Below are 24,175 nucleotides of genomic sequence, written 5' to 3' on the forward strand. Positions count from 1 at the left end.
AATGAAGTTTTATCCTGCCAGTAATACATTAGTTTAATAGTGAGATCACACCCAGTTTTAACAAACTACTAATCTTATTAATGGGGCTTACCAACTTCATATAAACAATGATCAGGTAGATACTGTAGTAGCAGCAACAATAGAAAAGAAATCATGGAAAACAGAAGCTGAGAATTCTGCATGATCACCTCCCCAGGTGTTCTTTGTTCACTCTGCTGGTGATCTGTGTGTACTATACACAAAACTTAGAGAAACACAAAATACCTGTTCTATCTTATGCCACTGAATTCACATAATAGACAGTTAAGTGTTCCATCATCACCCATTTAAAGAATGGCTACAAGAAACAGTTATAATTTGTCCTCAGTTCTAAATATTATCAGGATCTGTATCAAGGAGCAAGAATGGACTTCATTTCATATAAAACATGGTATTCAATTTAATCAGTATCAAACAAAAAAGGTTCAGAATGTCTTACTTTCTTGCTAAACAAGCGCTCACCCTGCAGAGTTACAATGATAGTTCATTATTTCTATCCCACTTTTGCTTTAAGTACTTTATCTCTAATTTGATCCCAACAAGCCTGTGAGGCAGGTGAATCCAGGGAAGCAATCTGCACAGGATCATCCAGCTACTAAGTGTCTTGAGAGATGAGATGAATCTTCAAGCACCTACTATGTGTCAGGAACTATCCTAAGGGCTGGATCCAAACCCCAGGTTCCAACTTCCAAGTGCAGTGTTTCTTGCACTCTGCCCCAGAGCCTCTGCAGTGGGAAGAACAACCAACAGGGTATCCACAGGCCACAGTGTATTAAGTCAGTAAAGGGTGAATCTGTAGTTCAGCAGCTCTCACAAGGCCACAAGTCCATAAGATGAATTAATTATATCAGCGTGTCTTCATGGCGCACATATTCCCCAATGTCACCTTGGTGAAACACAACAATCGCCATGGGATCCACCTTCCTGCAGTCCTGGGTGGACTTGGCTGCCACACCAAAACCCTGGAGATTCAACAGAAAGGACAATGATTCACAAGATACTGATCATAACTATTCATCTCCCACATTTTATCTATTAGTGATTTTATTCATTAGGGAACATCTTCTAAAAGGTATACTGCCAAACACAACCCTCCACACTTAGTGGTTTTATGAACTGCTCTGGCCAAGATTCCTCTTCTTTTCCCTCCTGCCCCACAACTAGTAACTGTTGTTAATGAGCTTTCTAAATTTTAACAAGGCTAGTCCTCAGACTGTTGGCTGGGGGGCCATATCTGAAAGCCTTTCTAAGCAGGGCAAAACCAACTAGAAATTCATGTTTCTACGGCCTGGTCTTTTGAGATCCAGGGTCACCTCCATGTTATTGTAGTACTTGGGTGAAAGTTAATTCCCAAATGTTGGCACTGCCTTTGTCTTACATGAAAACTTAGCCAGTATTATAAGACAAAACCCCTAAATTCTTTTTGATTGCAACTTAGGGTGTAGTTATTTTTCTTGAAAAAGAACTAATGAATCTACTACTTCTACTCACCAAAGGGACATCTGCCATGGAGTACACCACCAGTCCCTGATACTGATTAGTATTTTCTGTGATTCGGCCTAAGCCAGACTTTAACACATGGTTCCCATACAAGAATGACTGCTCTGCTCCAGGTTTCACCCATACTTTATGCTACAAGAAAAAAATGTTCATTTAAATGAGATATAAAAATCATTATTTATGTTTACATTCCAATAGCTGAATCACTTGCTACTTGTTAAGTTATATTTCTCTCTTTTTAAAAAAAATTTTATTTTCAACACACATTGTTTTATGAATCATGTTGGGAGAGAAATCAGAAAAGAGAAAAATCACGGGAGGAGGAAAAAAAACCACCAGAAAAAAGAAGTGAACATAACATGGGTTGATTTTCAATCTCCATAGTTCTTTTTCTGGATGCTGATGGCATTTTCTGTCCAAAGTTTATTGGGATTGCTTTGGATCACACAACCACTAAGAAGATCAAAGTCTTTCATAGTTGATCACTGCACATTCTTGATGGTATTATGTACAATGTATTCCTGGTTCTGCTTGTTTTACTCTGCAGCACTTCATATAAATCTTTACAGGCCTTTCTAAAATCAGCTTGAATATTATAGAACAATAATATTCCATTATCTTCATGTACCACAACTTGTTCAGCTATTCCCCAACTGATGGGCATGTACTCCTTTTTTTTTTTTTAAATAACTTTTTATTGACAGAACCCATGCCAGGGTAATTTTTTACATCATTATCCCTTGCACTCACTTCTGTTCCGATTTTTCCCCTCCCTCCCTCCACCCCTTCCCCCAGATGGCAAGGGGCATGTACTCCCTTTTCCAATTTTTTGTTACCATAAAAAGAGTTGCTACAAACATTTTGTACATGTGAGTCCTTTTCTCTCCTTTATGATTTGTTTCCTTGGGATAAAGACCCAGTAATGACACTGCTAGGTCAAAGAGTATGTAGTTTGATAGCCCTTTGGGCATAGTTCCATATTGCTCTCCAGAATGGTTGAATCATTTCACAACTTCATCAACAATGTTTCCAGTTTACTCACATCCCCTCCAACATTCATCATCTTTTCCTGTCATTTCAGCAAATCTGAGAGGTGTGAGGTGGTACCTCAGAGTTGTTTTAGTTTGCATTTCTCTAATCAATCAATAATGATTTAGAGCATTTTCTCATATGACTATAGATGGCTTGAATTTCATCATCTGAAAATTGTCTGTTCATATCCTTTGACCATTTATCAATTGGGGAATGACTTACATTCTTATAAATTTGAATCAATTCTCTATTATTTTAGAAATGAGGCCTTTATCAGAAACACTGACTGTAAAGATTTTTTTCCCCAGCTTTGTGTCACTCTTTTAATCTTCTGTTGGTTTTGTTTGTGCAAAAACTTTTAAATTTAATGTAATCAAAGTAGTCAATTTTGCCTTTTAGTAATGTTCTCAACTTCTTCTTTGGTCATAAATTCCTCTCTTCTCCAAAGATGTGATAGGTAAATTATCTCTTGTTCTCCTAATTTGTTTATGGTGTCATCCTTTATGCCCAAATCATATAGCCATTTTGACCTTATTTTGGTATGGGGTTTGAGATGTAGGTCTAGATTAATGTCTCTTAATGGAATTTAAAAAATGACAAGGGGTACTGAGTACAATGAAGAAGGAAGTGAAAGTCCCTACAAATTGTTAATTTCCTTTTGTTTCATAAAGGGATTAGTAAAAAGAAAATACTTTCTTTGTTAAATCAAAAGGTGACAGAAATTCTAAAAAGCCTTTAAAAAAATTTGTCCACTAAATTACACTTCTTAAACTTTTTCTACTCATAATCCCTTTTCATCTGACTCTGGTATATATGTATGTAAAATAGGCATAAAAATCAAACATTTACTGATAATAAATAATAACTTTGTGACACCCCCCTCCCCCCTCCATCCAATCGGGTCAAGAACCACAGTTTAAGATGCTGGGCACTAAACTCCATTTGAATCTTCAAGGAATCAAACTCTCCTTCTAAGCTCAGTAAGACAATGGCAGGAAGTACCAAAAATCTTTGATGAAGAGACTGTGAGGCACAAAGGTCTGCACATAATCTATTTACTAGCAAGGCTAGTAAAACCAGGTCAGTGGCCCTCAGTGACCAAAAACACATTTTATAATCAGAGCAGCTTTTATAAAGTTTGGTGGTAGCATAAGGTTCAGTGCTGCAAACTAAATTAAGACTGTGAATTGTCTATAACAAAGGCAGAGTGGGCTATTGAATCCCCTGATTGGCAAGACGGGTCTCTGCATTTGTGCAAGAGGGAAAACACACGAGTCTCATGACAGATATTGTCCCACCACAGCAGAGAGACCCAGAATTAAGAAAAGCATCTCCTGACTAATCTGAATCCAAATCATTCAACTTCCTTTATCTTCCTCAAAAGATAAGACCAACTTACTGCCTTAAATTTGGGGTGCATAAGTTCTTACTAACTCTACTGCTTAAGATCTATAGTATTTAATTCAAATATGATTTATAGGTATTAATTTCAGTGATTAACTAAAACTTTTTAACATTTCATCAAGTAGTAATCAACCAACTTCACACAAAAGCTATCTTTCTTCCTCCTACTACAAAATTTAAATTTTGAGAATACATCAGAGCTCATGTACTCCATGTCCCTTGTTTTATAGCTCAAGAAAAGCTGAGATTCACATCCAGATTTGCCAAAGCATTTCCTGGAATACTGGGATGGTCAGGGCCACAAATGTGGGTCCATCCCAGAGACAACCTCCTCAAGACCGAAACAGGTGCCTACCTTTGCATAAGGTGCCAGGTAATCGAGAGCGGTGATGTGCAATCTGAACTTCTGGGTCTTAGTGAATTTCCCAAAGCAGGTCCCCAGAGACACCAGGTTCTCCCTTGAGATATTTACTGCCAGTTTAAGAATCTTCTCACTGATGAGCAACAGAGGCAAACAGAGGTAGCCCACTCAATACTCCCAGGCTCTGTCAGATCCCCAACACCCACCCACCGGCTGCAGCCCAGTTCTTCTCCCAGAAACACCGACCTTACATAGTAGACTCTGTCTTTATGGAGACGGAAACAGTAGGTGCCATCAGGTCGGTCCACAAGCAACTGAATATTTTCTCCAATACTGTAAATACAAAGGGAACCTCCATTCACCTGGCCACAGACTTAGGAGTCAAACTCCCCTTATTTTACAGATGGGAAATTAAGGCCTATAACCTTACAAACATTCCAACAGCTCGTGGTTGAGTTGGGATTCCAAACTAGGTCTTCCATATTTGACATGTAAAGGACTGCTTGCCATCTGGGGGAGGGGGTGAAGAGGGGGAGGGGAAAAATCGGAACAGAAGGGAATGCAAGGGATAATGCTGTAAAAAATTACCCTGGCATGGGTTCTGTCAATAAAGTTATTTAAAAAAAAAAAAAAGAAACTAGGTCTTCCTGATTTGTAGCACAACATCGATCAAGAAGCATCTTGAGTCTCTTAATAGTTGAACTTGAATTCATTTTACAGTCAATTTAATCAATCAACATTCATTAAGTGCCTACTATGTGCTAAGTACTGTACTAAGCGCTGGGGATACAAAAGCAATCAATTCCCAGTCATTAAGGGCCTGTAGGTTGCCAGGCAGTGTGCCAAGCACCGGGGATACAACCTATAGTTATTCAGCGCTCACTGTGTGCCAAACGCTGTGTAAGCACTAAATAGACAAATGACAGCCCCTGGCCTCAAAGGGCTTTCAGTCCATCTGACAGATGCGGAACCTGAGGCCCAGAGCTTGCGGGGGGTGAGGTGGGGAGTTGTCAAGGAGACTTGAAAGGTGGGGCTGATGCAGGCCCCGAGCCCACGTGTCCGCTCCCCAATCTTTGGCCCGAGCACCGCCCCGCTCCGCCCTCCCAGCCCCCCTCCCCCCAAGGCCCTACTCGGCACCCCCTTATTCCCCAGGGTCTCACTATTTCGAGAGCTTCTGGAACAAGGTGCTGGTCTCCTCCTCAGTCAGGGGTCGCATCTTGTTGTAAAAGCAAACGCGGGACCGCTCACTCCAATCCACCGGAAACGGAAAAAACCTCTCTGCCCGCCCACATTTTCATTCGCCTCTCACTTAGCTCCTCCCTCCTTTTCCAAGAGTGACAGGCCGACTTCCCTCATGTACCATAGAGGCTGGGAGGACTTCCCTAGACGGGCCTCCAGGAAGGAACGTTCTTTCCTAGGTGACAGTTCAGTGCTTCCGCCGGGAGCGGATCGAAAACCCGGAAGTGCTGACATGGCCGCCGCGGTGGCTGGCGGGGCTGCAGCAGCGGCCGCGGCGCTAGGCGAGGTGGAGGATGAGGGGCTGCTGGCCTCGCTGTTTCGGGACCGGTTCCCGGAGGGTCAGTGGCGCGAGCGGCCCGACGTGGGACGCTACCTGCGCGAGCTGAGCGGCTCGGGGCTGGAGCGGCTGCGGCGGGAACCCGAGCGGCTGGCGGAGGAGCGGGCGCAGCTGCTCCAGCAGACGCGGGACTTGGCCTTCGCTAACTATAAGACGTTCATCCGCGGCGCCGAGTGCACCGAGCGCATTCACCGTCTCTTCGGGGACGTGGAGGACGCCCTGGGCCGCCTGCTGGGCCGCCTGCCCAGCTTCCAGCAGAGCTGCCGGTGCGGGCCTGCCTCGGGGCTTCAGCGGTAGAAAAGGGGGTTGGGAGCGTCTGTCATGTGTTGGTTTCAAAGAAAGTAAAAATAATAAATGCCGGTGCTCCTTGGGACGCAGCGGACAAGTACCTAAACAGTTAGTTCTGAGCTTGATTCCGTCTGTAAAAGGTGGGGCCACCTTGTTCAGTTTGTAGGAAAAAATGGAGCGCATGAAGCCTTCATCTGGCGTTTACTGTGTGCAGCAGGGCTTTGTGCTTTGTTTCCTGCAGATTTTGAGCAGCGAAATGAATTGTTTATTGCAGACTTAAAACGGGCCTTCTTAAAGTTTTCCCACGTGATCCTTTTTTGTCCAAGAAATTTTTTGTGACCCCTGCTATATTGGCATATAAACCAGATTTGCAAGTCAAACATTTACTAATAATACATAATAGTTTTGTGAGCCCACTTAAAGTTAAGCAATCCATATATGGGGTCAAAAGCCAGTTAAAGAGGCTTTGACTTAGGCCAAAATCCTGATGAAGATCATAAAAGTAGGCTTTGTCCCAACAGTAAGTCTGTGAGATTGTGCAAGGATAGTTAACTCTGTTTTACAGATTAAAAAAATATAGAAGTAGTGATCTGTCCAGTAAGTATTTTAGTTGGCATTTGAATCCCAGGATTCTGCTTCTAACAGGCAGGTCTTTTTCTACTGTGCAGCACTTCTGTTGGATGTGAGGAGAAAATCCCTGAACTTGAGTAATTGGGAATCCACTTGATTAATCAACTGAAGCTTAGGACTCATGTATTTATCTCTTGATTTGCAATAGGAACTTTGTGAAAGATGCAGAAGAGATCGGTTCTAACCGGCATATGAATACTCTGACTCTGAACCGACACACAGAGATCTTGGAAATCTTGGAGATCCCTCAGTTAATGGACACTTGTGTGCGAAATAGCTACTATGAAGAGGCTCTTGAACTTGCAGCCTATGTACGCAGATTGGAAAGAAAATATTCTACCATCCCTGTTATCCAGGTATCACCCCTGTTGTCTTATATTTGCCAGATTGAGACTCAGGTTTCTGATGTTCTTTCTGTGCTACCTAGACGTGCACAGAAACATGTAATGGAAATCCTTTAGTATGTTTACTTTATTAACTATTATTGTGGGAAATAATCTGGAGCATAAATTGAAAGTTGACACTGCTGGTAATCTACAGAATAGTTATTCAGAAAATTTAGCTTCATGATTCCATGAAGCATAGGAATCAATCAACAAACTGATACAAAGGCAGATACAAAATTCAGTTAAGATACAAGCCTTTCTTTCCAGATGCTTAGATAACACACCATTAAGGAACTCTTAATAGACAGTATTATAAGATACATCATTAGGGAATTGTGAAACAAGGGGCCTTGTCATGTCTGAGGGAGAAGAATTAGTCTGCAATTAGCCTCAGAAGGCTTCTTGAAGAAAGCAGCATTGAACTTGAGTTTTAAAACATAGAAAATAATACAGATTAGTGGTCAGCAGGCATTTTGCATTCCAGGCATAGAAAGCCACTTGACTCAAGGCTCAGGGACATGAATATACCATGTGTATTTAGTCAGCAAAGCATTTTCTGATTTGGCCAGAATGAAGAGTTTATGGTGCCAGGTTGTAGAGACCTTTGAATGTCAGGTAAAGAAGTTTGATAAAATGGGTTAGAAAACAAGTTATCCTCCCTTTTTTGGTATGATCATGCTTTTAATGTGAGGGACAGTGTGGAATAATAGAGAGCCAGCATTTGAGTCAAAAAGACCTGGATTCAGGCTATACCTTTGGCATATCCTGACTGTGTGACCCCTATTTACCATCCCATTGTCCCTAGGCCACCCACTAAAGTTAAAATTTGCAGAGTAGGTCCCAGTCTTCATTGCTAAAAAAAAGAATACCATACCAATGAAATCACTAGTGTCCAGTCTTTTTAAAAAACAAAAACAAAAAACCAAACTCTTATTCTACTCACCACTTCTGCTAAAATTTGCAGGGCATTGTTAATGAGGTTCGTCAATCAATGCAATTGATGCTCAGCCAGTTGATCCAACAACTTCGAACCAACATCCAGCTGCCTGCTTGTCTCCGAGTTATAGGCTATCTTCGCCGAATGGACATTTTCACAGAGGCTGAGTTGCGAATTAAGTTCTTACAGGCTCGAGATGCATGGCTGCGTTCCATCCTGACCTCCATTCCCAGTGAAGATCCTTATTTTCATATCACTAAGACCATTGAGGCATGTCGTGTCCACCTTTTTGATATCATAACACAGTACCGTGCCATATTCTCTGATGAGGATCCATTGCTGCCACCAGCTGCTGGTGAGCCCTCGGTGAACGAGAGTGCCATCTTCCATGGCTGGGTGTTGCAGAAGGTCTCACAGTTCCTACAGGTGTTGGAAAGTGACCTTCAGCGTGGAGGCGGTAGCCGCTTGGACTCTCTGCTTGGCCAGTGCATGTACTTTGGGCTCTCCTTCAGCCGAGTAGGGGCTGATTTTCGGGGCCAGCTTGCCCCTGTATTCCAGCAGGTTGCTTTGAGTACTTTCAAGAAAGCAGTTCAAGAAGCTGTGGAGAAGTTTCAGGATGAAATGAATTCCTATACTCTGATTTCTGCTCCCGCTGTGCTGCGGAGTACAATTCCTGCTGCTGTCCCTGTGACTCAGCCTGGAACCTTGCAACCCCCCATGGGACTGCTGGACTTTCCACCCCTTGCTTGTTTCCTCAACAACATTCTGGTTGCATTCAATGATTTGCGTCTCTGTTGTCCTGTGGCTCTGGCTCAGGATGTGACTGCTTCTTTAGAGGATGCCCTTGGCAAGGTGGGGAAATACCAAGAATCTCGATGGAATTTTTTTTTTTTAATAACTTTTTATTGATGGAACCCATGCCAGGGTAATTTTTTACAGCATTATCCCTTGCATTCACTTCTCTTCCGATTTTTCCCCTCCCTCCACCCCCTCCCCTAGATGGCAAGCAGTCCTTTACATATTGAATAGGTTACAGTATATCCTAGATACAATATATGTGTGCAGAACCGAACAGTTCTCTTGTTGCACAGGAAGAATTGAATTCAGAAGGTATAAATAACCCGGGAAGAAAAACAAAAATGCAAGCAGTTTGTATTCATTTCCCAGTGTTCTTTCTTTGGGTATAGCTGCTTCTGTCCATCTTTGATCAATTAAAGCTCTCTTTATCGAAGAGATCCACTTCCATCATAATACATCCTCAAACAGTATCGTTGTTGAGGTATATAATGATCTCCTGGTTCTGCTCATTTCACTTAGCATCAGTTCATGTAAGTCTCGCCAGTCCTCTCTGTATTCATCCTGCTGGTCATTCCTTACAGAACAATAATATTCCTTGATGGAATTTTTTTAGAGATGAATTGGAATGTTTAGCAAGTCTCTCCCTCCTTCCCCTTTTAATATTTCCCTTTTTCCAGTCTTTTTGTATTTATACGTATGACTATAAAATAGTCATATGCAAGATCTTAGTTGAGAATCTCTGGCTACTGTCCAGACTTACGGACTGGAGGAGGTTTCTGAACTTTCATACTGACTCCTGATTGAATACTAATTTTATTGTTATATTGTTTACTTGCACTCTTTTCTTTTTTATATATACTCTCATAGGGCTGTACGCTTTATTTTTCTTACCCTTTTGTTTCAGTTTTTCCCCTTTGTTCTCAAAGTGTGACTAATGATTTCAGAGACTACAGCCAAACCTAGGGTAGTGAATTATGGCTAGTTCACTGTATGAATTAGACTTAGGGGTTGGCTGGTATCTATTTTAGCTAAGGGGAAACGACATAGGTTTAGCCCCTGGAGTCAGTAGTGATGGGAGGGAGATGGGATATCTTGCTGTCTCTCTCTCTCTCTTCTTTCTTCAGTTTTAGAAATTTGCTCATGTCTCAGGGAGCAAAACTCAGTAGGAAACATGTTTTATTGTTTGCTTCCTTTTGGGTCCATTGTAGTTTGGTCTTATTCTCATATTGCAAATGAATCATTTGTCATATTGTCTGCATACCTGTTGCATTGGTATTTATTTCCTTGGCATTTAATATTATGTTGCTGAGAGCTACACCAGCAAATCAACAAGCAGACATAGCTGTAGAAGAGGTGGTGGCTTGAGGAGCTTGGTGATTTGGGAAATGAATATTAGATACAGTGCATCAGGTTCTTATGGTACTTTCCTTTCTCAAAGCTTGTTTATTGTGTTGTACATAGCATGGCAACTTGGGAATTGGTAGTACTTGGAGAATGTTTTTCATGTTATATAACTAAAGATAGCTTTGTGTTTTTTGTGTATTTTTTTTTTTTTAGGTAACAAAAATAATATTGGCCTTTCATCGGGCAGAGGAGGCAGCCTTCAGTAGCCGGGAACAAGAACTCTTTGTCCAGTTCTGTACTGTTTTCCTGGAAGACTTGGTCCCTTACCTAAATCGTTGTCTCCAGGTCCTCTTTCCACCAGCCCAGATAGCACAGATTTTGGGTAAGTGATTGAAATCAATATTTTTCACCACATGACATGTGTTCTTACTGGAAGAATAAGTTCACTTCAATTATTCCATGGGGATGCTTATTGGCTGTAGCAATTTACCAGATTGCTGGATTTAATAAAACTGGATGACTGAACCAGCTCTGCCAGAGATGTCCATCATTTGTAAGCCAGTGGTTATTCCTGAATTCTTATTGCCAAGGATGCTTTTTGTTATGTGACCATATAGACAGAGTTAAGGAGCATTTATTAAGTTTTTACCACATGCTAGGTATTGTGCTGGGATTACATACAAACAAGAAGGTAGACAGTTCCTGTTCTCAAGGAACTTACATTTTCATAAAGAAACAATGGTGGAATGGGGGTCAGGAGGAGGTGGTTGTGATGAGAGCATGGCTGATAAAGGTTCTTACTTCTGGAGATCCTGAGAAGGAACCTGCACTGGGAAGAGAAGGAGACAAACCATGGAGAATTGCCAGTGTCCAAACGCTTTTAAGACAGAGAAGTCATCCAGGGAGTCATGGGCTGCATTGTCTCTAAAGATGTTAACCACGCATCTTGCTGCTTTTCTGCAGGCAAACATTCTTTGTTTTGCTCTGAGTAATTTGCCTCTTTTCTCTCTTCTCTTCTGCCCCTTCCCCCCACCCCCCTCAACTTTCCCACCTCCCTTATCTTTTGAACCAGGTGTTCCACCCACTCAGCTCTCAAAGTTTGGAAACCTTGGACATGTCAACATTCAAGTCATTCAGGAGTCCTTGGCTTTTATATTGCCAAAGAAAGAGGCAGTTTTCCTACTGGATGAGAAAGGACTGGAACAAGAGATCATAGCTCCAGCTCTAGAACTTACTGAACAGGAACCTAATCTAGCATCTGCTCCTGAAGTTTCCCTAGAGAAAACAGAAGAAAAAAGTACCTTGGATGACTCTTTGCCATCTGACTCTCCCTTGATTGAGACTTAGTGAAAGGGTAGTTAATGGCTACTCCTAAAACATCTGCATAGTTTCACGCCTGTTGAAGTCAATAATTTTTTGATTGGATACACATCTGAAAAACCGGGTACAATCTGAACTTTGATCCTGTACTACAACTTGCATGTTTTTACCCAGAGTCTGGGTGGGCCTATATATTACATGCAGGGATTATGTTACATGCTGTGCCCTGACCACAATGACTTCTTATGGTTGAATTGATCTCTTGGAGGCCTGTACTGTTTTTTTCTGAGACAGTCTCTGAGAAGGTGATAAAGGAGTACACCTGTACTGAAAGGAAGTCATGGAGTAACTCTTTAGGTGTGGAAATGAATTGGATGGTGTATAAAGATAAAATAATAAATATTTTAGTCATGAAGACTGACTTATTCAATATATTCTTTGCTGCTGCTACTCCTAAACATCACTGTGGTGCTTAAAGGTTTGCAGTGTTTTAAACAGCATCTGCTCTTCACAATAGTACTGTGAGATAGGTAGTGTTACTTTCCCCACTGGATGAATGGTTCCTGACTTAGCCAGGGTCACTTCCGCTACTTAATGTCTGCGGCAGGATTCTGATTTGGGCCTTCTTCCCTCTAAGTTCTGTCCTCTAAGATCCTAGCTATTCTTTCATCTTAGGTGAGTAAGCTTGTAAAAGGAAAAGGATAGGTAGATCATGGATTATAAATCTTTTCTTTATGTATTCTGGCTTTTTTGGGCAGTTTTAAGTGTATAAAAAAAGATACATGGGGAGAGAGGGCAGCTAGTTGGTGTAGTGGATAGAGCACCAGCCCTGAAGTCAGGAGAACCTGAGTACCAGAGTTCAAATCTGGCCTCAGACACTTAACACTTCCTGGCTGAGTGAACCTGAGCAAGTCACTAAACCCTGATTGCCTCAGGGCTGGGGGGGAGGGGAAGGACCAGAAAAGAAACCAATTGTAAATGTAGTTATTAAAATATTTTTAAAAAAACAGGAACGCACAACTAATGTGGCCAAAATCAGAAGGGAAAGTAGAAAACTGGGAAAACATTTAATAGTAAATTTCTCTATTAAAGGGCTCATTTCTCAAACTGAGCCAAGTTGATTTAAAAAAAAAAAAAAAGCCGTTCCTTAATTGTAAATAATTAAAAAGATGTGAACAGGTAGTTTTCTGGCAAAGAAACAAAGCTATCAATGTAGTCATGAAAAAATGCTCCAAATCATTAATAATTAAGAGAAACAAAACTATGAGGTACCATCTCACACTTATTAGATTATCAGGTAATATGATTGAAAAGGAAAATGACATGCTAGAGGAAATGGAAAAACTCTATCTATGGATAGAGTATTGGGTCTTCCATCAAGAAGACCGGACCCAGTTCAAAATCTGGCTTCAGATAACTTTGTAGCTTGTGACCCTGGACAAGGATCACAAACTTAACTTGTTTCCCTCATTTCCTTATCTGTTAAGTGAGCCAATGAAGTAAAAGACAAACCATTCCGGTTTCTTTGCCAAGAAAAGCCCAAAGAAAGAGAGTCATAAAGTGTCAGACACAACTGAGCAAGAACAAGAACTACTGGGGACTGTGGATCATAACCAAACAGCCTGTCCAACTGCCATACCTCCAAAACCAGCGGTAGCTCTGTATCCCATAGAGCTCAAAGAATAAGGGAGGGGACCTAAACATCCAAAACATAGCTCTTGTGAGAGCAGAGTTGGAAATTGAAGAGATGTCCTTGCATCGGGGAATGGCTAAACAAGTTGTGTTAGACTGAATTACCATTGTCCTCTGAGAAATGGAGGAGGATGCTTTGAGGAACATGTGGAAGGTCTGTGACCTGATGCAGAGCGGCCTGAGACAACGAGCCACACCTCCAGAGAAGGGATGCAGATTGAAGCGAACCTTTTTACTTTTTTTCTTGCTTTTTTTGGGCGGTGGGAGAGGTAACGGCTAATGTGGAAAGATGTTTTTCGTGACTCCATGTATATAATCGATAGCATGTTGCTATCCTTTCCAAAGGGTCGGGGAGCCGGAGAGGGGAGAATTTGTAACTTAAAGGAAAATGTTGATAATAACCAGCTGAAAAATAGAGCACATGTGCACCGATGCCAGGTTTAAGAACCCTAGGGAAGGTTAGACCTCCAAGGTCTCCGCCCAGCCCTCAGCACTCAAGTGTTCCCAGTCAAGAAGCTCGGAAAGGGGAGAGAACTACACTTCCCAGGGTCCTCGGCGGCGGAAGCGGAAGCGGCGCGCCCGGCCGGTCTAAGTTCTCATGGCCATGGGGCGCCCGTGGGAGAAGCTGCTAAACCTGGCGCTGGGCTGCGGCGGTGCCGCGCCTCCCCTCGAAGGCCCCGTGCTTCGCCGCCCGTGGACCCGCGCAGTGCGGCGCTGGCTGCTGCGGCCGCCGGAGCCCCCGTATAAACACGTGTGCCAGGTGGGCGAGCCGGCGCTGCGGGCAGTGGCGGCGCCCGTGGATCCGGCGCAGCTGGCGGGGCCCGAGGCGCAGGCGCTGATTGCGCGCCTGGTGCGTGTGATGCGCGCGCGGGGCGCCGTGGGGCTAAGCGCGCCGCAGCTCGGGGTGCCGCTGCAGGTGCTCGCCCTCGAGTTCCCCGAGAGCCTGCTCCTCAGCTATCCCCCGGCCGTGCGCCAGGCCCGCCGCATGGCCACCAGTCCTCTGCGCGTGTTCGTCAACCCGCAAGTGCGCGTGCTCGACTCCCGCCTCGTCTCCTTTCCCGAGGGCTGCCTCAGCGTGGCGGGCTTCGTGGCGTGCGTGCCGCGCTGCCAGGCGGTGCAGATCGAAGGTGCGGGCCCAGGGCGGGAGTGCGGGGGGCGTGGAGGAAGTGGAGGGGAAGTGTACAGAGGAGGGAGAGAGGCTTCCAGCGAGCGCCTACTCAGTGCAGGATGCTGAGGGAGAAAGACGTCCAGAAAGTACCTAATAGGGGCTAGAGAAGGGAGAGGGGCATCCAGGAAGTGCCTATTCAGTGTTGGGCGCTGAGGATAAGAGGAGGGAGAAGAGCGTGCAGGGAGCACTTACTCAGTGCAGGATCCTGAGGACGCAGAGACGTTCGGAGAAGCACCTGCTGGGGCAGGGTGCCGAGGATACAAAGAAAGGTGAAAAGGAAAGAGGAGATGAGACGCAGAAGGACGACTTGGGCATAGGTTGGGCGGGAAGGCACAAAGATTAAGGGCTACTGGGGAGGACTTCGTGCAAAAGGTAGCCAGGGGGTAAAGATGAGGAGGGAGAACAGGGAGGACAACCAGCGGAGGCCCTCAGGTGTAGAAACCCCCAAGGAGGTCGGTGGTGGACAGTAAAGCAAGATTCCACTTGACTTCTCAGCTGACTCTTTGCCTGGCCCTGGACCAGAGATACAAAGTTAGTTAGTTTCACTTGTCTCATCCTAAGTGGAGAAGCAACATAGACGTGTGTCAGTAATTTGATACAAATGTCTGTACAAAGTAGTGTAATGGAAGGCGGGGGAGGAGAGGCTCTCCTGCTTGATTTGGCAGACAGCCTCCTCGAAGCCCTAAGCTTAGAGAAAGAATGCTATATTGAGGGTTAAGGAGGCTGCTTTGGTTGACTTAGAGGCTTACCTTAATATTTGCATGGCATCCCCTCAATTTCTGATTCTTTGCCATCACAAAAAAAGCTGCTATAAATGTTTTTGTTCATATATAGGTCCTTTTCCTTTTTAAAATCTTTTTGAGATTGGGGCAGCTAGGTGGTGAAGTGGATGGAGCACCACAACCCTGAAGTCAGGAGGACCTGAGTTCAAATTTGGTCTCAGACACTTAACACTTCCTAGCTGTGTGATACTGGGAAAGTCACTTAACCCCAGTTGCCTCAGCAAAAATAAATAAATAAAATCTCTTTGGGATATAGACCTAGTAGTAGTATTTCTAAATCAAAAAATTTGCAATTTCATAGCCCTTTGAGTATTGTTCCATATTTCTCTCCAGAATGGTTGCATCAGTTAATAACTCCAAGTGTAATGCATTAGTGTCCCATTTTTCCCATATCCACTCCAATACTTATCTTTTTTTGTTGTTGTTATATTAGTCACTCTGATAGGTGTGAGGTTGCATTTGTCTAATAATGTTTTAGAGCATTTTTTATGACTATAGATAACTTTAATTTCTTTATCTGAAAACTTCCTGTTTATTAGTTGAGGAATGAGTTGTTTTTTTTTCTTTTTTAATACTATTTTATTTTTCCAAACACATTCAAAGATAGTTTTCAACATTCACCTTTTCAAAACTTTTCAAAATTTGTGTTCCATATTTTTCTTCATCTTTCCCTCCCTCTTCCCTCTCCAAGAAAGCAAGAAATCTAATATAGGTTAAACATTTGCAATTCTTCTAAACATATTTCTGTATTCTTCATGCTGCACAAGAAAAATCAGATCAAAAGTATGGTGTTTTTCTCTTATTTAAAATAATATAAAGATTCTCTTTGGGAGCAGGTTTCTTGGGGGAGGTTTTCCTGGAGGAACCTTAGTTTCAGTTAAAAGTAATAATCATCCAAATGCATCCAGGAGCTAAAAGTTCAGATCTTTTATTGTCTCCAATATAGCCCGGCCTTTCTCTCCTTGGTTCTAAGAGCTCTTGCAGCTTTGTCCTTTACTTCTGCCTCTGCTTTCTTCAGCCTCCAACCAGCACAAAGGTGGGAGATGGAATGAATCTCTTGTCTCCTTCACTTGGGGCTCGGCTAGTTTTCTGGAGAAAACTTGGTCTCAGTGGGGGAAGTGCAGGAGCCCAGCCACCACAGTAGTGTGAGATGAAGTGAATCCGGTTGGGGTTGCGCCTCCGAGAGAGGGCTTCTCCTGAACTGACTTAAAGCTCCCCTCTCAATCTTTTTCAGCTGGACTCCTGACTGAGTCAGCTTCTTATATATCATCTCCCAAAAGTTTACTCCTCCCCTTTGAGGGAAGGATTAAGGGAAGTGTGAATTCAGATATCTTATACTAAACCCTGAAATTTCCCAAATGTGTGAACTCCAATGAGTACTTAAATACATTAATGAACTATAGGATTTGCTAAGTACTATGCTAAATTGGCACTTTGTAAGGATTCCAACAAAAAGGGAGGAAAAAAAAGAGAAAGGCAAAAAGCCTTGCAAACAAAAACAAAAAGGTGAAAATACTATACTTTGAGCCACTTTCAGTTCTCTTTCTGGATGTGGATGACCTTTATATCACAAGTCTATTGGAATTGCTTTGATTTACCTCATTATTGAAAAGAGCCAAGTTACTTGTTACTGTGTTCATTGTTTTCCTGGTTTTGCTCATTTTGCTCAGCATCAGTTCATATAAGTCTTTGAAGGCTTTCTGAAATCAGCTTACTCATCATTTCTTATATAGCAATAATATTCCATTACATTTATGTATTATAATTTATTCAGCCATTCCCCAAGTTCTTTGCCACTACAAAAAGAACTGCTAGAAATATTTTTGCACATGTGGCTCCTTTTCCCTCTTTTATGATCTCTTTGGGATACAGATTCAGTAGTAAGACTGCTGGATCAAAGTTTGATATCTCTTTGGGCATAGTTCCAAATTGCTCTTCAGAATGATTGGATCAATTCACAACTTCACTAACAATCTTTATCTTTTTCTATGACTTGCAATCTTACAAATTTGACTTAGTTCTCTATTTGAGAACTGAGACATAAGAAAAATTTACTATAAAGCTTTTGTTCCAATTTTCTGCTTTCCTTTTAATATTGGTTGCATTGGTTTTTAATATAATTAAAATTATCCCTTTTACATCTTGTACTCTTCTCTATTGTTTGGTTATAAACTTTTCTCTTATTCATAGATCTGACAAATTATTCAGTGCTCCCCAGATTTGTTATGATATTACCCTTTATATCTAAGTTATGCACCTATATTTTGATTCTGCCTTGGTAATCTGTACCTAGTTTCTGCCAATTTGCTTTCCAATTTCCCCCGCAGTTTTTCTCAAATAGGAAGTTCTTTCAAAAGCTAAGATCTTTGTTTTTATCAAATACTGTATTATGGTCCTTTCCTACTGGGTATTGTATACCTAATCATTTCCACTGATCTAAACTTCTTATTAGTACCAAACTGTTTTGATTATGGCTTTCAAGTAGTCCAATAATCTAGATCTCCTTGGTCTCTTTTCTGGGTTGTTTTTCCAATGAGATATTTTAATTTTTTCTATTTTTCTTTTGACTTTGACTGATTCCTGATGAATCATAGAGTCAGTCATTAGTTTCCATTTTATCCATTTGCAAATTTTAAGGTATGATTTTCTTCGGATAGCTTTTGTACCTCTTTTTCTATTTGGCTATGATTTTACTTTTAAAGTAAATCAGTGGATTTTTTCCCCCTGTTTGGCCAGTTGTATTTTTTAAGGAATTATCTTCATTCGTTTTGTCCTTAAATTTCCAAGCTATTGATGCTCTCTTGCATGGCTCTCATTTCTTTTCCCAATTCTTCTTCTCTCTTATTTGAAGTTTAAAATGCTTTTTTTGAGCTCTTCAAAGAAGGTTTTTTAGGCTTGAGACCAATTCATATCCCCCTTTGAAGTTTTGCATATAGGTATTTTGTCCTTGTCTGAATTGATGTTTTGAGCTTCCTGACATCACTTTCTATAGTCAAGGTTCTTTTTTGTTTCTTGGTCTTTATTGGGGCTTTTGAAGTTGAGGTTCTTTCCTGGGGTATAGAGGATGCTGTCCCAAGCTTTTTGTGCTGGGGGCCAAGGACAGAGTCATTGGCTTTGAGCACAGGATCCTCTTGTATTTGATGACTTGCTCATCATGCTGGGGTGGCCCGGCCTAGTCCACTGTTGTCTGGTTTCCTGGGCTGGCAGTTTATTTTCTTGGCTGGGACTGCAAGCTCCATTACTGGTCTGCTGTGTCACTATCCTGTTGAGCCAGGACTAATGGGTCCTGCTTGCTAGAGAGAGAGAGAGTGTGTGTGTGTGTGTGTGTGTGGCTACAAGCCTTCTGCTGGCTTGCCCAGACACATTCTGCGTTGGGTTGTATTCCCTTGTCATTCAAGTGAGACCGACCTTTGCTGAAGTTCCAAACTATCTTAAGCTGGGAAATTGTTTCACTCTGTGAAGGCAGTGATGACCACTTTATAATACAGTTTGAGATCTCTTGTGGTTAGGCCACCTCCCTTCACTTTTTTGTTTGTTTTGCTAAGGCATTAAGGGTGAAGTGACTAGCCCAGGATCACATAGCTAGGAAGTGTTAAGTGTCTGAGACCAAATTTGAATTCAGGTTCTCCTAACTTCAGGGCTGGTACTCTATCCACTGTGCTACCTAGATGCTCTTCCCTTTACCACCACCCCTCCCCGCCCCCCATTAATTCCCTTGATTAAAGGTCAAGAAAATTTGGTCTTCTAGATGACTTTTATTAATTTTTTTTTCAAATTAATTACAGTACTTTTTTTGGTAGTTTGATTGGTGTGATGAAAAACTCAATTCTTTAGATGGATTAATTTAGCAGATTAGCAAACTCCCACTTAGGAGATCCACAAGGTTCTAAACTGGACTGGTACGTTTTGGTGGAGAAAGGGTTGGGAAAGGACCACCCCCATTAGATGCTGCCCAGAAGGGAAAGGTAGACACAGGGCCTCCCCTGAATACTTTTAGATCAGGGAGCCTTTAGATTTTCTTGATCATGTATCCCTTCAAATCATTTGAGCACATTTCTTCAAGATGTGTCTATTTGTTTATTTGTTCATTGCATAGTGCACTACTCTGTATATGCATCGTCGTGACTTGAAGCTAGGAAGTTATAAGTTCATGCCCTGGCCCCCTGGATACAGCTGCTTAGTTCTGGAGGGCTACTTAGGACCGGGAGTGGCAGTGAAGAAGCCAGCCCTATAGGAGAGGAAGCTCATGTCCTGGGGAGAGCATGGGCGTGGGGCCCCAGTCCTGCTGCTGAACTAATGTAAAACAAACAAGGAGAAATTTTTAAAAATCAGAGAGCAAATGGCTAGAATTTGCAGAGCACTTAAAAGTTGTGTAAGTGCTTTACATGTGTCATTTCATTTCATGTGGTAAGAGCAATTATTTCCATTAATATTTATCAAATGAAATAATCTACTTACAATGCATTGCAACCCTTAAAGTGGTATATAAATGCTAGTTATTAAATTATTTACCGAAACTGAAGCAGATAAGTGACTTGCCTAAGGTCACATAGTTACAAAGTGACTGAGGCCAGATTTAGTTTCAAATTTTTTCTGGCCTTAGGCCCACTGCTCTGTCCACTGGTCCATTAAGCAGATGAAATAATATTAGTCAAAAAGAAGCCATTGGCATATAAAGGGAAGGGGAGTAACATGATCTATCTAGTACCTTAGGAAAATCACTTTGGCATCTTTGGGAAGGAGGGCATGGGGAGAGACCAGTTAGGAGGCTCGAGAGGAGAGGCCTGATATAGGGGTGGGGGGTAGTGTGGGTAGCTGTGGCAGCTGCTGTAACTATTTTAGTAAAGAAAAGGGGGCAGATGTGAAGAGATGAGGGAGTGGAACTGGCAAGATTGGGCAGCTGAATAGATATGGGGAAATGGGATGATGAAAGGAAGGAGCCTTACGTGTGAAAGCCTGGGAGACTGGAAACATGGTGGTGCTCTCAACAGTCATAGGGAGGTTTTGAAGGTGAATGAGTTTGAGCAGGTGATAACAGAATGACATCTGCTGTCCAGATCACAGACTATCTGTGTTAAACTAGGACTGAGGTAGGACAGAGCACTGGATTTGGAGTCAGGAACACCTGAGTTCAAATGAGGTCTCAGAAGTTTACTAGCTATGACACTAGGCAGATTAACATCTACCTCAGTTTCCTCATCTGCAAAATGGGGAAAGTAGTACTGGGAAAGTCAGATGGGATGACGTACAATGCTTCAGAAGCCTTAAATACTAGAGTGACTCATGCTTCCTGCTTAATTAAAAGGAGGTTGGTGATATTCTTGCCCAAGCCAAGAGGTGACCTGGGGGGCAGAGAGTAAAACCAGAATTTTCACAAAGGCCCTATGTAACTGCTGTGGGAGCTATATGAATTCAAAAGGGGAAGGTTATAGCATGTGGTTTGGGGATAAGGCTAAGTGTCTGTGACAAACCCCCAGTTTGGTTGATCACATACTTGTGGTCAGGTACGGCATTGCTTTGAATGCTGGAGATGTATCATGAAGGCCCTGGAAATAGAGAAGAGAAAGGAGGAGGACATGGAAAAAGATAAAGGGTGCTCACTCACCAAAGACCAAGGGCTCTACCAAGGGGTATTGCCCTTAATGACATGGCACTTGAATGTGCTGCTTTCCCAACTCTGAATAAAGTCTTTGTGTTCTTGGATTAATGGGGTACAGCTTGCATATGCAAAAAGAAATCCAAATTTTTTGTGCATTATTTCAGACCTTATTTGTTTCCCGGGTTCTGAGCTGAGGACAGACAAAAGTTATTGGATAGGATGAAATCGTGGACTTGTATTGAACAAACTGCTCAGTCTCATTGGGTCAGAAGGTGGAGGTAGAGGAAAATAGTATCTCTTTCTAGGATTTTGTAGCATTTATAGGGTTCTAAGCTGGCTCAAGTTCAGAGTGTTTGGCTCTTGGTAACTAAGTAGACATCGATAGGCTGGAGGAGGAAGAACAGAAGGAATGAGAAGCTACTTGGGAAACAGCAGACAGAAAGGTAGCTTTTCTATCTCCCAACTCTATTTTGAGTTCAAGACCTCAACTATAGATAGGAACTGTGTTGGTGAGAGGAAGAATTACAGCAGTTTCTGTAGGGGGAATGGAACTTCCTTTTCTGGAAGCTGTTCTTTTTAAAATGCCACTTATTTAGTCAGCAAGGAGAATGTGGAAGAAACTTAATTAGAAAGGAAGAAGGGGGAGTATGGGAAGAGATGGAGACTTGCCCATTGCTTAGTGTTCTCACCAGTATGATGAATTTCTTTGCAGGGTTGAATGAAAATGGAGAATCTGTGGTATGGCAGACAAGCGGATGGCTTGCCCGGATTATACAGCATGAGATGGACCACTTGCAAGGCTGTCTCTTCATTGACAAAATGGACAGCAAGACTTTTACAAATGTACGGTGGATGGAAGTAAATGATTGAAGTCCTTATCTCCATCGCAGATTCGGAAAAGGCATCTTCCAGTAACTATACCTTTAGGCCAGCCGGGTTTGAAGTACATCATGTGTGTGGCCTACGTTCTGCTGATCACAATGGTTGGTAATTTATGTGCTGATTCAAGAAATACTTCTAATGAAATTAGTGCTATGGGCAAAATATTTGACCTCCATTTTGAAAAGCAATAATTATTGCTTGGATTTAGCTAATAAAAAGGGCGACATGTAGTGAATAAAAGGCTTCCCTTGGGTTAGGAAAATCTGGATGTGAATCTTGGCTTTGAGAATATAGCAGCTGCTTGACCATGGACAAGTCACATAAATGCATGAGCCCTCTAAACTGAGACACGGACATGTTGCCCATAGCCTTTGGGAAGGGATTTTAGACACTAGGAGCTCCACAAACACGAAATTATAATTCCAAATAAGAATAAAAATAAACTTATTGAGTGGATAACACAATACTTTTTTTTGTTGTTTATTGAGGCAGTTGGGGTTAAGTGACTTGCCTAGGATCACACAGCTAGGAAGTGTTAAGTGTCTGAGGCCAGATTTGAACTCAGGTCCTCCTAACTTCAGGGTTGGTGCTCTGTCCACTACATCAACTAGCTGCCCCTAACACAGTACTTTTCTTGAAAGTCTTCTGGAAAGAAGCATAAACATACATACATACACTATGAATGGCATTATTTCATGATTTTTACTAGACCTATAAAAGTAAAACCAAAAACTAGTCATAATGTAAACAATAGAATATTTTGCATTTAGTCTGATTTAAATGCCTAAATAAGATCGCTTCTTGGCCTTTTGGCTAAGATCAAGTATAAATGCCTAAATAACCATTTTTAGCTTTCAAGAACGCCTTTAGGCAGTCTGTTCTCGGTCATAGGATCTTTTTTTCCCTCAATATTTTATTTTTCCAAACATGTAAAGACTTTGTGTTTCAGATTTTTCTTCCTTTCTCCCTCACTTTCCTCCCTGGCCAAGGTAGCAGGCAATTTGATATAGGTTAAATATGTGCAACCTTCCTAAATATATTTCCATGTTTATCGTGTTGTACAAGAAAAATGAGACCAAAAGGGAAAAAAACAAACAAACAAAAGATGAAAATACTATGCTTTGGGAATAAAAAAAAATTTCCATATCTTTCATGCTACACAAAAAAAATTCAGATCAAAAGGGGAAAAAACTACAAGAATGGGAGAAACAAAGCCCAAGCAAACAGCAACAAAAAGATGAAAATACTGTGCTTTGATCCACATTCAGTCTCCTTAGTTCACTGTCTGGATGCAGATGGCACTTTCTGTCACAAATCTTTGATTTATTTGTTTTTTAATAGTATTTTCCTAAATACACGCAAAGGCATTGTTCAACATTCACCTTTTCAAAACCTTATGTTCCAAATATTTTCCCTTCTTTACCCTTCTCTCCCCTCCCCCCACACAGCAAGCAATCCAGTATAGGTTAAGTAAGCAATTCTAAATCTATTTCTGTATTTGTCATGCAGCAGAAGAAAAATCAGATCAAAAGGGAAAAAAATACAAGAAAGAACAAAAAGGTGAAAATACTATGCTTTGATCCGTATACAATCTTCATAGTTCTCTTTCTGGATGTGGATGGCACTTTCCATCACAAGTCTGTTGGAATTGCCTTGAATCACCGAGTTGTTGAAAAAAAACCAAGTCCATCACAGTTGATCACATGTTCTTGTTACTGTGTACGATGTTCTCTTGGTTCTCCTTACTTTACTCAGGATCAGTTCATATAAGTCTTTCCGGGCTTTTCAGAAATTGACCTACTCATCATTTCTTTTTCTTTTCTTTTTTAAAAAATTTTGATAACTTTTTTCCAAAACACATGCAAAGGTAGTTTTCAATATTTACCCTTGCAAACTTTGTGTTCCAAGTTTTTCTCCCTCTCTTTCCCCCAGCCCTCTTCCTTTAGACAGCAAGTAATCCAATATAGGTTAAGCATATGCAATTCTTCCAAACATATTTGCACATTTGTCATGCTGCACAAAAAAAAAAAAAATAAGATCAAAAAGAACAGAAAAATGAGAAGAAAAAAAAAACAAGCAAAAACAACAAAAAAGGTGAAAATATCTTGTGTTCTGTGTGCAGTTCCCATAATCCTCTCTCTGGATATAGATGGTTCTCTCCAACACAAATCTATTGGGATTGGCCTGAATCACTTTTTTGAAAAGAACCAAGTCACTCACAGTTGGTCATATAATCTTGTTGCTGTACAATATTCTCTTGGTACTACTCACTTCACTTAGCATCAGTTCATGTAAATTATCTCCAGGCCTTTCTGAAATCACCTTGCTGAAAGTTTCATTTAGAAATATAAGAATCTATAATATTCATATACCACGGCTTATTCAGCCATTCTCCAGTTGATGGGCATCCACCCAGTTTCCAGTTCCTTGCCGCTAC

The 24,175-nt window shown here is 41.6% G+C and overlaps 2 protein-coding genes across 4 annotated transcripts; one reads left to right on the plus strand and one right to left on the minus strand.

The window, feature by feature from the left end:
* Nucleotides 1–414: 414 nt before the first annotated feature.
* NIP7 (nucleolar pre-rRNA processing protein NIP7) lies at nt 415–5,623 on the minus strand. The gene is made up of 5 exons (XM_051974721.1): nt 5,497–5,623; nt 4,583–4,669; nt 4,331–4,469; nt 1,531–1,671; nt 415–1,001 (listed from the first exon to the last, which is right to left on the minus strand). The coding sequence occupies exons 1-5, from the start codon at nt 5,550–5,552 to the stop codon at nt 882–884; spliced, it is 543 nt and encodes a 180-aa protein (XP_051830681.1). The 5' UTR covers nt 5,553–5,623; the 3' UTR covers nt 415–881.
* A 154-nt stretch (nt 5,624–5,777) lies between these two features.
* Nucleotides 5,778–22,202, plus strand: COG8 (component of oligomeric golgi complex 8). Of its 3 annotated transcripts, XM_051974711.1 has the most exons (6): nt 5,778–6,178; nt 6,979–7,186; nt 8,181–9,005; nt 10,509–10,677; nt 11,368–11,544; nt 21,569–22,202. In XM_051974711.1, the coding sequence occupies exons 1-6, from the start codon at nt 5,808–5,810 to the stop codon at nt 21,724–21,726; spliced, it is 1,908 nt and encodes a 635-aa protein (XP_051830671.1). In that variant the 5' UTR covers nt 5,778–5,807; the 3' UTR covers nt 21,727–22,202. The 3 variants fall into 3 exon arrangements, with proteins under 3 accessions (XP_051830671.1, XP_051830669.1, XP_051830670.1); XM_051974709.1 differs by lacking the exon at nt 21,569–22,202 and having other exon boundaries at nt 5,780–6,178; nt 11,368–12,030; XM_051974710.1 differs by lacking the exons at nt 5,778–6,178; nt 6,979–7,186; nt 8,181–9,005; nt 10,509–10,677; nt 11,368–11,544 and adding an exon at nt 12,429–14,434.
* Nucleotides 22,203–24,175: the final 1,973 nt, after the last annotated feature.

This window comes from Antechinus flavipes, chromosome 2 (assembly GCF_016432865.1).
Source record: "Antechinus flavipes isolate AdamAnt ecotype Samford, QLD, Australia chromosome 2, AdamAnt_v2, whole genome shotgun sequence".
NCBI lineage: Eukaryota > Metazoa > Chordata > Mammalia > Dasyuromorphia > Dasyuridae > Antechinus > Antechinus flavipes.

Excerpts from the sequence above, each read along its gene's own strand:
- NIP7 (XM_051974721.1), bottom strand. The coding sequence starts at position 5,552 with ATGCGACCCCTGACTGAGGAGGAGACCAGCACCTTGTTCCAGAAGCTC. Across the intron at positions 4,670-5,496 it reads TTCCAGAAGCTCTCGAAATA|TATTGGAGAAAATATTCAGT; the intron begins GTGAGACCCTGG and ends TTGTATTTACAG. Across the intron at positions 1,672-4,330 it reads ACCTGGCACCTTATGCAAAG|CATAAAGTATGGGTGAAACC; the intron begins GTAGGCACCTGT and ends TTTTTCTTGTAG.
- COG8 (XM_051974711.1), top strand. The coding sequence starts at position 5,808 with ATGGCCGCCGCGGTGGCTGGCGGGGCTGCAGCAGCGGCCGCGGCGCTA. Across the intron at positions 6,179-6,978 it reads AGCTTCCAGCAGAGCTGCCG|GAACTTTGTGAAAGATGCAG; the intron begins GTGCGGGCCTGC and ends GATTTGCAATAG. Across the intron at positions 11,545-21,568 it reads ACTTACTGAACAGGAACCTA|GGTTGAATGAAAATGGAGAA; the intron begins ATCTAGCATCTG and ends ATTTCTTTGCAG.